Source organism: Vulpes lagopus, chromosome 10 (genome assembly GCF_018345385.1).
Source record: "Vulpes lagopus strain Blue_001 chromosome 10, ASM1834538v1, whole genome shotgun sequence".
In the NCBI taxonomy this organism is placed as follows: Eukaryota; Metazoa; Chordata; class Mammalia; order Carnivora; family Canidae; genus Vulpes; species Vulpes lagopus.
In genome coordinates this window covers 82,319,027-82,332,351 of record NC_054833.1, presented here as the reverse complement: position 1 = coordinate 82,332,351, position 13,325 = coordinate 82,319,027, and the positions used below count along the sequence as shown (strand labels likewise).

The 13,325-nt window shown below is 40.6% G+C and overlaps 1 protein-coding gene across 1 annotated transcript in view; it reads left to right on the top strand.

Moving 5' to 3' along the window:
- SCP2 (sterol carrier protein 2) overlaps positions 1-3,765 on the top strand; it is a 96,703-nt gene extending 92,938 nt beyond the window's left edge. The window contains exon 16 of the mRNA XM_041770232.1: positions 2,721-3,765. Coding sequence (XP_041626166.1) covers positions 2,721-2,816 — 96 coding nt within the window. The 3' untranslated portion in view covers positions 2,817-3,765. The remainder of the gene's footprint in view (positions 1-2,720) is intronic.
- The last annotated feature ends 9,560 nt before the right edge of the window (positions 3,766-13,325 follow it).

The following is a 13,325-nucleotide window of genomic DNA, read 5'->3' as shown; positions in this document are numbered from 1 at the left end:
CAGATGAATTAGAAAGAGTTCTCCTGCACTGGACAGTCACAATTTGGTACGAGACAAATCTGTAAAAGAGTAAGTGTATCCGAATATCCACAGTGCTATGCCTAGCTTATGGACAGCAGTGGGTGGAGCCATGTCTCCCTGGACCATCAGAGAAAGTCTCACAGAGGAAGAAACACAAACTGAGTATAAGAGTGACCAGAAGTTAGCAGTGCACAGATGGAGAGTGGGAGCAATCCATGGGGAGGGAGCAGTGTGAACAGTGTGAACAAAGGCGTGACCTTTTACATTTCATCTCTCTGCCCATGCTCTCTTTGTCCAAACTGCCTTCCCTGACAAACTCCTTTTCTTTCCAAATTAGCTTACATATTATCCCCAAAGACCTCCTTACAAGTTGCTGGGGGACTGTAGCCAGTCCCTCTTCTGGGCAATCAATTGGAAGAAAGCTTAGCACTTGTCACATGATATTAGTCATGATGTGCCTATTTCCTTTCCATTAGATTGTGAGTGTCTCAAAGGAACAAACCACATTTTGTTTGTCCTCATGTCTCAAGATCTTAGCACGGTGTCTGACATTTTTAGGTTTTCACTCAACAATTGCTTAATTTGTATTCGTCTGAATTAAATTGTATTTGTCTGAAATGTATTTATGTCTCTTATGGATTTTCCTGGTCCCCAAATCATCAAGGGTCTTCCTATATCATTAGCCAGTGTTGAACAGACTTGATACACTGAGCTTTCATTAGCCACGGGGGAAGAAAAAAAAAAAAAGAAACTGAGATGCTGCTTTCCATTGTAAACTTATTGTTTCCTTGCCTCAGCCTGATTTGTTTTAGGTCTTATTCCTACAGCCTCCTGGTAATTCAAAAGATTGGATAAAACAACAATCTGACACACACTAATATTCCTTTTTAAAATGCCTTCTCCAAGCAACTAAGCCTATTGTAGTTGATGCTTTGACAAGTGAGAAACTTGCATCTGTGATGTTTCAGCTTAATATACACCATTGGCATTGACATCTCTACCCTCAGAGCCTGCTCCAAAAATTCTGGACACAACAGAGGCCACCAGTATAGGAGCTGGCTGTCTTCTTCCTTCCCACCCACTGTTCCTTGTTCCACTGTGCACTCTCCGTGCACTCCCTTGGCAGGGTGATCAGACTTCACACATAAGCTACCCTGGTTCTTGGTTTATCTGTTTACCGCCCATTTTGGAGGGCAAAGTATCAGCATTTTCCTGAGCACCTGTTAGCACCCAAAGGAATTAAAGATAAAAATGGCAGATAATTCTATTAATATGCTAATGGTCTTCCCTTATGCTTAGAGGATTTGACTGGAAACCGTTAAATGCATTGGAAATTATAATATCAGTGTTTGGCTACAGTTGAAACAAAGCAGTGTGCTCTCCAGTGTAAAGCACACACAATACCTAGGGGCCAGATTAAAATGATCCTTGTGTTTGGATATTGTGAAGACTCATGTTTTCTCTATAATAATTAGTAAATAAAAAGTCACTTTCTCTTTTAATTTTAAAGAAAGGAAAGATGGGAAGTTTCTCTTTTAGGTGCTACTGGTCCATATTTTTTAAGGACATATGTTAAATATATTGTGTTCTGAGACACCGGACCTTTAAGTCATCAGACAGAGAAGGCTGTGTGCCATATAGAAAGGAAATATTTAGTTTGTCCAGACAGAGGAGGGGAAAAAAAAGGAATTAGTCACCCTTACCAGGAGGTGTAGACAAAACAGAGTTCTCTGCATTCCTAGGGATAAGGTAAAAGAGCTCCTGACCTCTTTATTATACTTGCTGAAAAAGCTAAGACTACCAAAAATTTGTTGCATGTAGCTCTTCCTTATTTTAACAATTGAGTTAGAAGACTGAGATCATAGCAGGGAAATCATGCTGTGTTTGCAAATTTGCTATCATTTCTCTAAAGTTTTCCTGGGATTTTGTTACATGATAAATTTAGCAAACATCAAGTGATCAGTTGTTAAATGGAGCAAATTGTGGCTCTGCACTTGGGGTTGGTTTGATTCTTCTTAAGCCAAAGATTAACACCAGCACCTCAGTCTCAGCAGGCTGCCTGTCCTCCCTCTGTAGGGATAAATCCTTTATCATGTAGACCTAGAAAGGGGAAAAAAATTTGGTGACATTTCATCCACAGTGTATTGAACCCTTAGAGTATCTAAGTGTGTTATGAATGTGCTTTTTCTCTCAGACTACTGAAAATTTCGGTTCATACATTTTTTTTCTTTTTTTAAGATTTTATTTTTAAGTAATCTCTATACCCAATGTGGAGCTCCAGTTCACAACCCAGAGATCGAGTCACGTGTTCCACTGACTGAGCAAGCCAGGGACCCCTCAGTTCATATTCTTGATCCACATGTAGTATTTTTCAACAAAATCCATCTATTTCAAACCCACTTTGCCTATTATTTGGAAAATGTACCATCGGTGACGAAGGCAGATAAAGGTAGACTCAATTTCTAAGAGAAGACATTTGGGAGAGATAGTCGTGTGACTGCTCTTAGTAAAGCATGCCTTTTACAAAGCCTTCCTTTTGAGGAATCTAGTTCTAAATCTATTCCAGAAAGCCAAGTTTCATATTTTGAAGAAAGTTTAAGAAACCTGGATAAATAAATGATCTCAGGGCTGGATCGCCTAGAAAGATCAGCAATCACAAAAAACACCAAGTAATAAATTTTCTTTCTTCTTACTCACAGGCCTTCTTTCAAGGCAAATTGAAAATCACTGGCAACATGGGTCTGGCTATGAAGTTACAAAATCTTCAGCTTCAGCCGGGCAAAGCTAAGCTGTGAAGAACTCCCTTTGCCTGCCTTTGAAAATTAAGATGAGATATATAGATATATATCCATATATTTCATTGTCAAGGCTTGGACGGAAACTACACATTGGCAAATAGTGTGAGATTTGTCTTTAGGTGGGTGTGACCAATCTTGTTTTTCTTAAACTCGGGGTGGACAGAGCCTAATAGTGTACTACTGCTTGCTGAATTGCATAGAACTGTGCATTACAAAGTTAATATGGTAATTATGGTTTGGGGTAAAACTGAGTTTCAGAATAAAATTAGGAACAGCAAAATCTAAAAACTATGTAAACAGAAGCTCTCATTTTGCTTATAAATTATGCTTAAAGATCATTCTGCTAAAGATTCAATTTAAGTTTTCCTTTGGAGAACTAGGGAAGAAACCGAATACCAGGAGCTGGCCAATAATTAGTGTTGTGCACTTAATGACTTTAATCTATTTTTCATTAATAGTTTTTAAAATTCTGTAGCAGGCTGTTTAAAAAAAAAAAAAAACTTAAATTTTGCATTTCACGCCATCAAAATGGTACTTTCTTCCCAAATCAAAATAAATCTGATCAGAGCCTGGGGGTGGTAGCGGGGAGTCTACAGCTGAATGCAGCCTATTTTTAAAGTAAAAATATTTTTTAAATGAGTTTCCTTCTTGAAAAAAATCAGTGTATTGGTCAAAAAATGCTGTTGTTAAAAATAACTGAACAAATAAAGTTTGCTTTGAGATGCACAGGTTTCAAAGTATAATCTCATATTTAATTCTATAAAGCTCTCAGTCCCTTGTTCTCATTTTCCTTTGTCATATAAGTTTAATTAATTATACACATTTAATTTATCTTTCTTCCTGTTTTTTCTAATGCTAATGTTATTTCTTATAACTCAGTAAGATACAGAGTAAAATAATGCTTTTGGAAGAATGTTTAATAGAAAATTAAAATAGCTTTTCCTGATCTCCTTTGTGTTTATTGTGTATGTTCTTTTTGTTCAGGGTCTTCTCACCAATGGAGATTAAGAGAAACATTGGGGGATTTAGAGTCCGTGTTATTCAGGTGTCATCTACTGGTTACTGTGACATAATGACTAATTCTTGATTGGGGAAGCAGGGTGTTGTAGTGGAAAGAGCACTTGGCCAGGAGACAAGAGTCTTGCTTCTTTTAGGCAAACAAGTAACTGCCTGCTGGGCCTGTTCACTAAACTGTTAAAATTGGGGATTAAGTAGATGGTCCCTTCTGCTCTGATAATCCTGTGAGTCTACTCAGAACCCAGCAGAACTCTTCCGGAAGTTATACAGACTCTACCTTTCTGCTGTTAACATGTTACTTCACCAAAAGGCAGTCAGAGCTAAAAAAGCCAGGGCTCATTTGTCAGATATCCGGAGCCCGTGCTAATCAGATCAGGACTATGGGTCTGATCCCCTTCGACCATTCAGCTTTACATGTTCTGTGACCAGCAGAGAAGCATCTGGTGATGAGGAAAGACAGCACATTAAACCAATGTAAATTGATCGAGTTCTTTCTTCTTCTTTTTTAAAAAGATTTTATGTATTCATTTGAGAGAGTTTGAAAGAGCACAAGCAGAGGGGCAGAGGGAGAGGGAGAAGCAGACTCCCCTCTGAGAAGGTACCCCACGTGGAGCTCCATCCTGGGACATGGAGATCATGACCTGCGCCGAAGGCAGATGCTTAACCAACTGAGCCACCCAGGGACCCCATCTCAAGTTCTAGAAAATGAACTCAGAATTCAGACCTATTTCCTAATTGTAGTAGCTTCTTACTCTGAGAAGAAAAAGACTTAAAGAAAAAAGTTCCAAAAGAATGTCTGATTTATCTGTAGTTTGGTTTTGCTTTATCATTCTGCTATCACTCCTCCGAGAGAACTAACAGACACGTGAAATAGCCTCTAGGATGAACCAAAAAAAAAAAGACACACGCAAAAAAACCCTGGTTCTTGGGTAGGAATGTATTTGTATATATGCAATTTATATATATAATAGAAACTTAATGATCAAATATAGTTAGTAGCAGTTTAATTTCTAGAGAAGCATCATGATTTGGAGGAAAGGTTAACAGGTCTGGGCTAAAACTGCTGCTGTTACTGGTTTGCCACTTGAGCAGATTGAGTCTCAGCTGCCTGATCTATAAAGTAAAGATATTAATATTGACCTCCTTGGATTACTGAGAATCTAGAGAGAGAGAGAGAACATAAGTACCTATTACGTACATCATAGGCACTCAGTAAATGTGAGTTGCCATGCTAGTTCCACAGCTACTGCCACGTCTTGCCTCTGGGATAGGTGATATGATGTCTATATTGTTTTCTTATGTCCCATTTTTGGAATCCTTTCATTTCACTTTTTAAACAAATATTTATTGAACGCCTACCAAATAGAGGGTAATATATTGAAGGTATGATGCTAGGCACTGGAGGTGGTGATGAGCTTTTCCCCTCATGGTGTTTACAACCTAAAGGGAGAGACAGTTTATCAAAGATGAATAATTATTACAGACTGATGTGCCATGCAAGAAATGGTCAGGGTGCTGTGATGAAGAATCACAATGAGGGGCCTTCTTTGATAAAGTAGTTAAGAGAGACCTCTCTAAGACCAATATTTAAGCTGAGGTGTAAAGGTTGAGGAGTGAGCCATGCAAAGAACAGTGCATGAAAGGGTGGGGAGGGGGTCCATGTGAGTGGTGTCCAGTGAGCTGGATGGACAGGTAGTTCCACGAGGAGGTTGGATAGGCAGACACAACCAATTAGACTGGAATTTGTTAGTTACAATAAGGCACTTGATCTCTTGAAGATATAGATTTACATCCATTTATTTCTCACTCATGCTGCATATCCACTTTGCCATTATATCATAAGTCTAGAACCCAGGCTAATGGAGTAGCTATCACATGGAGCATTGTGACCATCAGAGGAAGGCAGAGGAAGAGAAAAAGGTGAACCACACTCTGGCTCTTAAAGTTTCCACCCCAAAGTGATACATATCACTTTTGCTCCCATTTCATCATCCGAAGAAAGCCATATACTCCACCTAACTTCAAAATCTTACCAGGTACCAGAGGGAGAGAATAGAGTTGAATATTTGTGAAAGAACTATGACCATTACAGAATGGCTTTAAGCAGTGTAATGACATGACTTAAAATTTAACTGTGGCTGCTGTGTAGAGAATATACCCCTTTACTGGGGGTGGAAGGCTGAAGACTGGATGTCCAGGTGCAAGAAAATGGTGTCCTGGACTAGGGTGTTGGAGGCAGAGATGGATGTGGAAAAGTAGGCAGAGGGAGGGCTGACAAAATTTGATGACTGGGGGTAAGGGCAAGAATCATTTCCAGGTGCCCTGACTGACTGATATGATGAGGGGACAAGTGGATTTTAGGGAGAGCAGTTGAAATAATCAGCTCTACTTTTGAACCTGTTAACTTTGAGATACCTGAGAGTTTTCCAAGTGGAGATATCAGAGAGGCAGTTGGATTTATAAGACTGGAGCTCAGAGGTGAGATCAGCTTGGAGATACACATTTGGAGGCCATGGGCATCTGGGTGATATTTAAAGCTATAGGAATGGCTGCTGTGAGCCATTGAGGAGCTTGGTGGAGGTGGAGGAAGCCTTGAGGAACTTCAGCTTTAGATATCAGGTAGAGGAGGAGGATCTGGCAAAGGGGATGAAGAAGGGGGGCTAGAAAGACTGAGAAGTTTCTCAAGAAGAGAGTATATATATTCAAAAGGTGGGAATGGTCATCTATGTCCTTTGCTCTGTAAGGTCAAGTAGAATGATGTCCGAAAGTGTGTATTGGATTAGGGTTGGCAACATGGAGGTCACTGGTGATTATTTACAAAATCAATTTCAGGGGAGTAGGAGGGATAAAAGCTAGATTGGAATTGGCTTCATAAAGAGCTATGAATAATAAGAACAGAAAAGTTCCATTTGGGTAGTGATATGCTCCGTTTCCAAGTGATTAATACAGAGCAAGCACATTAGCTAATGCTTTTAGTTCTAAGTTAGGTCATCTTGCGTACCACGCATCTTGCAACAGCAACAACAGCATCTCGCTGTTCTCCCTGCCCCCCCCCCCCCCCCACCACCATCCGCTTGGCAAATTCCTTTTCATCCTTTTCATGCCTTAGCTTTCAGGAAGCTGTCCCTTTTTGCCACAAGTGGAGTTAATCGTTCCTTTGTAGTAATTTGTTTCAGTTTCCCCTGAACAGAGACTGCATTTCTTGTATCCATTTCCTCCAGTACAAAGTCTTGGCTTGCTGTCATCAAGTATATGAATGAGAGGTGAATAACAATTTGAAAACAATTCACAGGGGGCATTTCTGAGTATAGGAACCATGTCACAGAAATGCATTCTCTACTACAATGACCTTCATGGCCCTAATGATGGAAGAGAACACTAAGAGTTCTCCTTTAGGGGGGCCCTGAGTGGCTCAGTCAGTTAAGTCTCTGCCTTCAGCTCAGGTCATGATCCTGGGGTCCTGCGATTGAGTCCTGCTTTGGACTCCTTGCTTAGCAGGGAGCCTGCTTCTCCCTCTGTCTGCCGTTTCCCCTGCTTGTTCTCTCTGACAAATAAACAAGAAAAAAAAAGGAAGGAAGGAGGGAGGGAGGAAGGAAGGAAGGAAGGAAGGAAGGAAGGAAGGAAGGAAGGAAGGAAGGAAGGAAAAGAGAGTTCTCTTTTAGTCTGACTTAACCCTGCTCTTTCTTTGAAAATATTTGCAGCTTAGAGCAGTCTTTCAATTTAAGATTGTAGCAGCCCAAAGTAATAAGAAAAGTCAGTTTGTGGTTTGATCACAGCTTTTTAAAAAGTGGCCTACTGGGTTCTGTGTGCATTAAAATCATTAGCCTTGTTGCTGTACTTGTCCAGATTAATTCAGACTCTCAGATTTCTACAATCCTTGTTGAATATGTAAACAATAACGGAGAACATGATTAGGAAGTGGATGGGGAGGTAGGGCCTGTGGAAGAGTCACTGAATTGTGATCAGAAGAATCTTGGATCAGGTCCTGTCTGCCTCTGGGAAGCTAAATCAGAGTAAGGCACTTAGACCTCACAGTCTAGTTTCTTCCTGTGCAAAAGGAGGACACTGTTAATTCTTTTCTAATGGTCTCATTGAATCGTGAACACCTTGAGAGTAGAAACTCTGTTATTCATCTCTGTGTTTCTTGTATTAATACAGTGTCTACCAGAGTAAGCATCAATAAAGTTTCTCAAGTTTTGGACAATGATCATTAAAGTTCTTTTTAAATTGTAAAATCCCTTTGAAAGTTTCAATCACATATAAATATAAACCCCTTCTGTTCTCCCAATATATGTCACCTTAGAAAAAATAAATATGAACTTAAATCCTATATTAATAGCTTTATCATCTGAAACATTAGCAATTACAGAAAATAATACTTTAGAGGAACCTGGTATAAAAAAGTTGGGGTCCATCAGATGTGAGTTTTGGTCCTAGCTCTGGCACTTAAACAGCTTCGGGACCTTGGGCTAATAATAAGTAAGGACTCTGAGCTTCCTTCTCCCTTTGTAGAAAGGGAATAATAATTCTCCCTTGCTGGCTGTGAGGATTAGCAATTATAGGTATAAAATGTCAAGCCACCCAGTAGGTACTTAACAGATGGTTCCTAGTGTTATTTGAGAAATTTTTTAACAGGAAGGAATTGATTCATTGGAACATTTTGTGATAATCTTTTGAGTTCAGATAATATGCTAGCTTCAGGATTGGGGACAATTTGCGTATTTTTGTGGACTGTCCACATCCTTATATTTTCTTCAGGAATCATTAAAATTTAATAGTCTCTGTAACTTAGTGAATGAATATAGAATTCTTTAGTTTGACTTTCAGAAGGTTTGCATTTCAGCCAAAGATCACAGTTGTAGCTGCCCATGGCATAACTGCTTTCTGAACACAAAGAATTTACTGGATGTTATAGACCAGAATAAAAATGGTAATCAGCCAGATTGTAAATCAGTAGGTAAATTAATCTGTGGGACTGGGTTTGTTTAGAGACCACACTGATATGAGTTAGGAATTAGGGGTATAGTACCAAACAGCTAATAAGGGCCCTGAAAGAATTATGTGCTATCAGGAACCACAGCTGTGTCTGGCCAAATTTTAAGAGTTTTTCTCAATAGAGAGTTACAAAATCTACTGGAAAGGTCCAGTATTAATATCTATCTGGAGACTGCTGCAAACAAACAGCTCTTTAGTTCTTGGTTAGAACAGAGAATATGCAGCCAGATTTCTGGCCCTTAAGAAATGTGGCGTCTGATTCCATTTGGCAGGAAGTTTAATCTGGTATGGAATTTTAACCAGACTTCTTGGAGGAATATTTTTTTAATGTATCATATCCAAAATTTATTGCAAAAAGTGATGTCCATTTAATCTATCCTATTAATAGTCATTTAAATACATTGTAAATAGTCACAGTGCTGTTTTCAGCAGCATGTAGTAAGCATTTGGGCTTTTATTTACTGATTTTGTGGTCATAAACTTTTATGTAAAATTGGGGGAAATTCATTGCAGTCTGCTGTTTATTTAAGCTGCAGGCTGAGAAGCAGTAAGTGCTACAGTTTTCTTACCAACTACCAAACAGCAGGATGTTTTCTTTTTCTTTGTAAAATATTGTAAAGTTCACCTTTTATAATACAGCATCTTCTGTAGTGTGCAATACACTCTGTTCAAGATTAGACACCTCATTCGAACAGAAATAAATGGAAAAGAAGTTCAGATGTGAAGATACAACAAGCAGTATAAGGGAAAGACTTAGGCAAGCAGACAAGAGACTTCAGCTTAGCAAAGTCATGCCCAAGGGCAGGGGGTGATAACAGTTCACAGATATTCGCAGATGGAAAGACCAATGAGAGGGAGGGGCTGTGTTGCTTAGTTATTAGAACTAAGGGGAAGAACTATAAAAGAGGAATTTCAGACTAAAAGTCAGTTGAATTTCCTGACAAATAAAAACTGGTCCAGAGTGGACAAAAAGCTCCAACACAGAGACGTCCCTAAACCAGATTGGCAAAACAGGGCACCTGTGCAAGATATACCTTAACAGTGGCTAGAAGAGCATCTGAATGGGAGAAAATACTTCGTCGACAGCCACTCTTTTGAGGATTTCTCCTTTTGCCATTGATCAAAATCTTTTCTTCCATGTGTCAGAAAGAAGACTAGGTATTTTTATACTTCCTTGTTTATAACTTCACTTGTTCTGTGACTTATTAGATAACTTTGGAAGACACAGAAAGAAATGAATATTCAGAGCTTTTCTGTTTTCATAGTGTGAAAGCAGCCTCAGTTGTATTTGTTTTTGTCTTTTCTGAAGTTCATTTTACTTAGCTCAAGGCAGTAGACCTTTAAAGCCACAGAATGGCAGCTGCAGTGTAGGAGACCACTCTCTCTGACGTTGGATCCTGAGTGTGAATTCTGACTCAAGCACTCATTAGCTGGTCACCTGAGCAAGTTTTTTTATCCTCCCTGAGCCTCAGTTTCCTAAAATAGGAGGCAATAATACCATCCTGCTTGTTGTTGAAGATTAAGTGAAATGACATGGGAAAATGCTGTTGTACCGTGTACTGGTTTCAGTTATTAATGTTTGTATTAGTTTTCTATTGCTGCTTTAACAAATTACCACGCACGTAGTGGCCTACCTTGACCCACGTCCATTGTCTCATAGTTCTGTAGCTCCGAAGTCTGGGTGGGTTTGGCTGGTTTCTCTGCTCCAGGTCTCTCGAGGCTGAAGTCAAGGCATTGGCTGCTTCAGGCTCTGACCTGAGCGCTCTAGGGGAGAATGTGTTTCCATGCTCACTGAGGTTGTTGGCAAGATTCAGTGATTTGCTGCTGTGGGACTGAAGTCCCCATGTGCGTGCTGGCAGCCTGGGGTTCTCAGCTTGGAGAGGCTGCCTGCATTTCCTTCACCCTTAACGCTAGCCGAGTCCTCATGTTTCACCTCTTTCTGATCTTCCCTTCTGCCTCACCTCTCCTACCTCCTACTTCCAGCCACAGAATGTTCTGTTTTTAAGAGCTCATGTGTTAGGTTAGGCTCACAGGATAATCCAAAATAATCCCCTGTTTTAAAGTCCATAACCTTAATTATATCTGCAAAGTCCCTTTAGCTACATAATGTAACATTCACAGGCTCTAGGGATTAGGGTGTGGGTATTTTGGGGGGTTCATGCTGCCTACTGCAGTCATGATATTTTAGGACTGGAAAGGAACCTTGCAGAACATGAGATGAGGTCCCTGCCCTGAAGCCTTTACAGTCCAGTGGGGGAAAGAAAGGAAAAACATACAGCAAAATGAGTCCAATAATAAAAAGTTTCTATGGGATGTTCTAGGAGCCCAAAAGACCTTTTCTGTATCTGACTTGGCCTGTGGTTCTTCCATCATACCCTGCTTGTTCTTTGATGTTTTGTCTTTTTTTTTTTTTTTTTAAAGGCTTTATTTGACAGTGAGAGAGAGAGAGTGCGCGCACAAGCAGGGAGAGATGGAAAAGCAGGCTTTCCTCCAGGCAGAGAGCCCCATGGAGGGCTCGATCCCAGGATCCTGGGACCATGACCTGAGCCAAAGGCAGATGCCTAACTGAGCCACCCAGGCACCCCAGATATTTTGTCTTTTATCAAGATCCTTCCGATGGAATCCCTATACACAAAACAACACCATTGATTTGATCTCTAAATGTTCAGAAAACAAGCTGCTCCCAGAGCTCCCAGAGTAGCGATTCTGCTACTTAATAAGGAAAGGTCTTGAGCCCTCAGGTCAAAGTAAGAAGAATTATTTTCTTTTCTGATGATGAAGGTATAACAACACCTTATCTCCCCTTATCCTCACCAACACCCCATGAGAGCCCTCTTGTCTTTCATTCCTAGCTCTCTCAGTCTTTACTCCCCTCCTTTGAGTTTTCTTGTTTCTTACTGTTTTGAATTAGAAGGCACTTACCCTGGATCAAGCAGAGATTTCTCGTTAATTCTTGCCACGTGTCATTTGTTTTAATAATGTTTCATAGATGTTTAATTAGGTCTCGGTGACAGTTTTGCAATGATAACAGCTGCCATTTATTGAGCACTTACATGTGCCGGATGCTGTGCAGGGTTCTGTACTTCCAGTTTCTTATTTACTTCCAATTTTTCATTTAATTTAGACAATCTGCAAGGACTAGGTACTATTTATATCTCCATTTGAACCCAGCTGGGATTTGAACCCAAATCTAAGTCCAAAGCTTGTTCTTGACACCATGCAGTAGAGTAATATGAACAGGAGCTGAAAATGAGGCATAAAGGAGCCAAAGCAGCATAAGTGGATTGGGAACCCTCAGTTTCAAACTCAACTCTTTACCGCTATTTTGAAAGTTAGAGGATTTCCTTCTAGAGTGCCAGGATCACCTCCATTTTCCGCCAGAGATACTCAAAGTGATACCTCCATCTTCTATTTCAGACAGCTGATTTTAGTGTGTCTACAGTGCTGGACAGCTACAATGTTTGTGTGGGCATCAGCTTGGCATTCCACAGAAAAGCCTATTTCTCTGGGGGCGGGGTGGGGGAGATACGGTGTGTGCTGTGGCTGGCCCCAGCAGTTACAGGTAACAGAAAATACCTTCCCCAAAGGATTGGGGTGATTAAGATATTTAAGGATTTCACACAGTGCCTGGCACTTAGTAAGTATTCAGTATGTGCCAGTTCTCATTGTCCTTCTAGAAAATTTCCTTTAGTTTATGGGTATTCAAGTCAGAAGAATCTTCTTCTAGCTCCACTTGAATCTAGGCTCAATGTTGAGAAGACAGGAGATACATCTCTGGGTTGGCCCCTGTCCAATCCTGTGTGAATCATACCAGCTCTCAAGTTTGAGCTCAGAGAGAAGTGAAATCTGAAGCCAAAGAAGGCAAAATGTTTCCCTTTCTCATGCTTGCTAAGTTTTTGAGTTATTGATGTAATGGAAACAGACAGCTCTGGGTTCAAATTCAGTCTCTGCATTTGCCTTCTCAAGTGACTTGCCCATGTTTGTCATGGAAAGAACCTGGGCTGTGGAGAAGGGTAAACCTGGCCATTTTACTCCATAAACCACTTCTCCTTTGTCAGGTGATCTCCTTCCCCGTGAATGGGGCCAAAAAGAATCCTCTTTCAGGATAGTCAAGCTTAGAGAGTAATGTATGTGGTCCAGTCTGGATGCAGCAGCAGAAGCCCATGAAAGATGCTTTCCATGAGCCATTCCTTCCTTCCTTCATTCATTCAGGGTATTAGCAATTTAAGTTGAGCAAGTGGTCCCAAGTTTGAGTTATTTACCCTTCTCCCTGTCCAGGAGGAGGGCAGCCAGGTAAGGTGGCTGGGGGTGCCCTACCCACAGGAGGGAGCAGGTATGGGGAGAGCGTCCTAGAGGCAGTGGAAGTGCCAAGTACCACCTAAACCCAGCCCCACTGCGGTCTACCGCCAAAGCCCCTGGCGCCAAACAGTGTTGCTTCAGCTGCTAGTAGTTAGTGCTCCTTGACTTGGAAGCGGTCTCAGCTCCTGGGAGCAA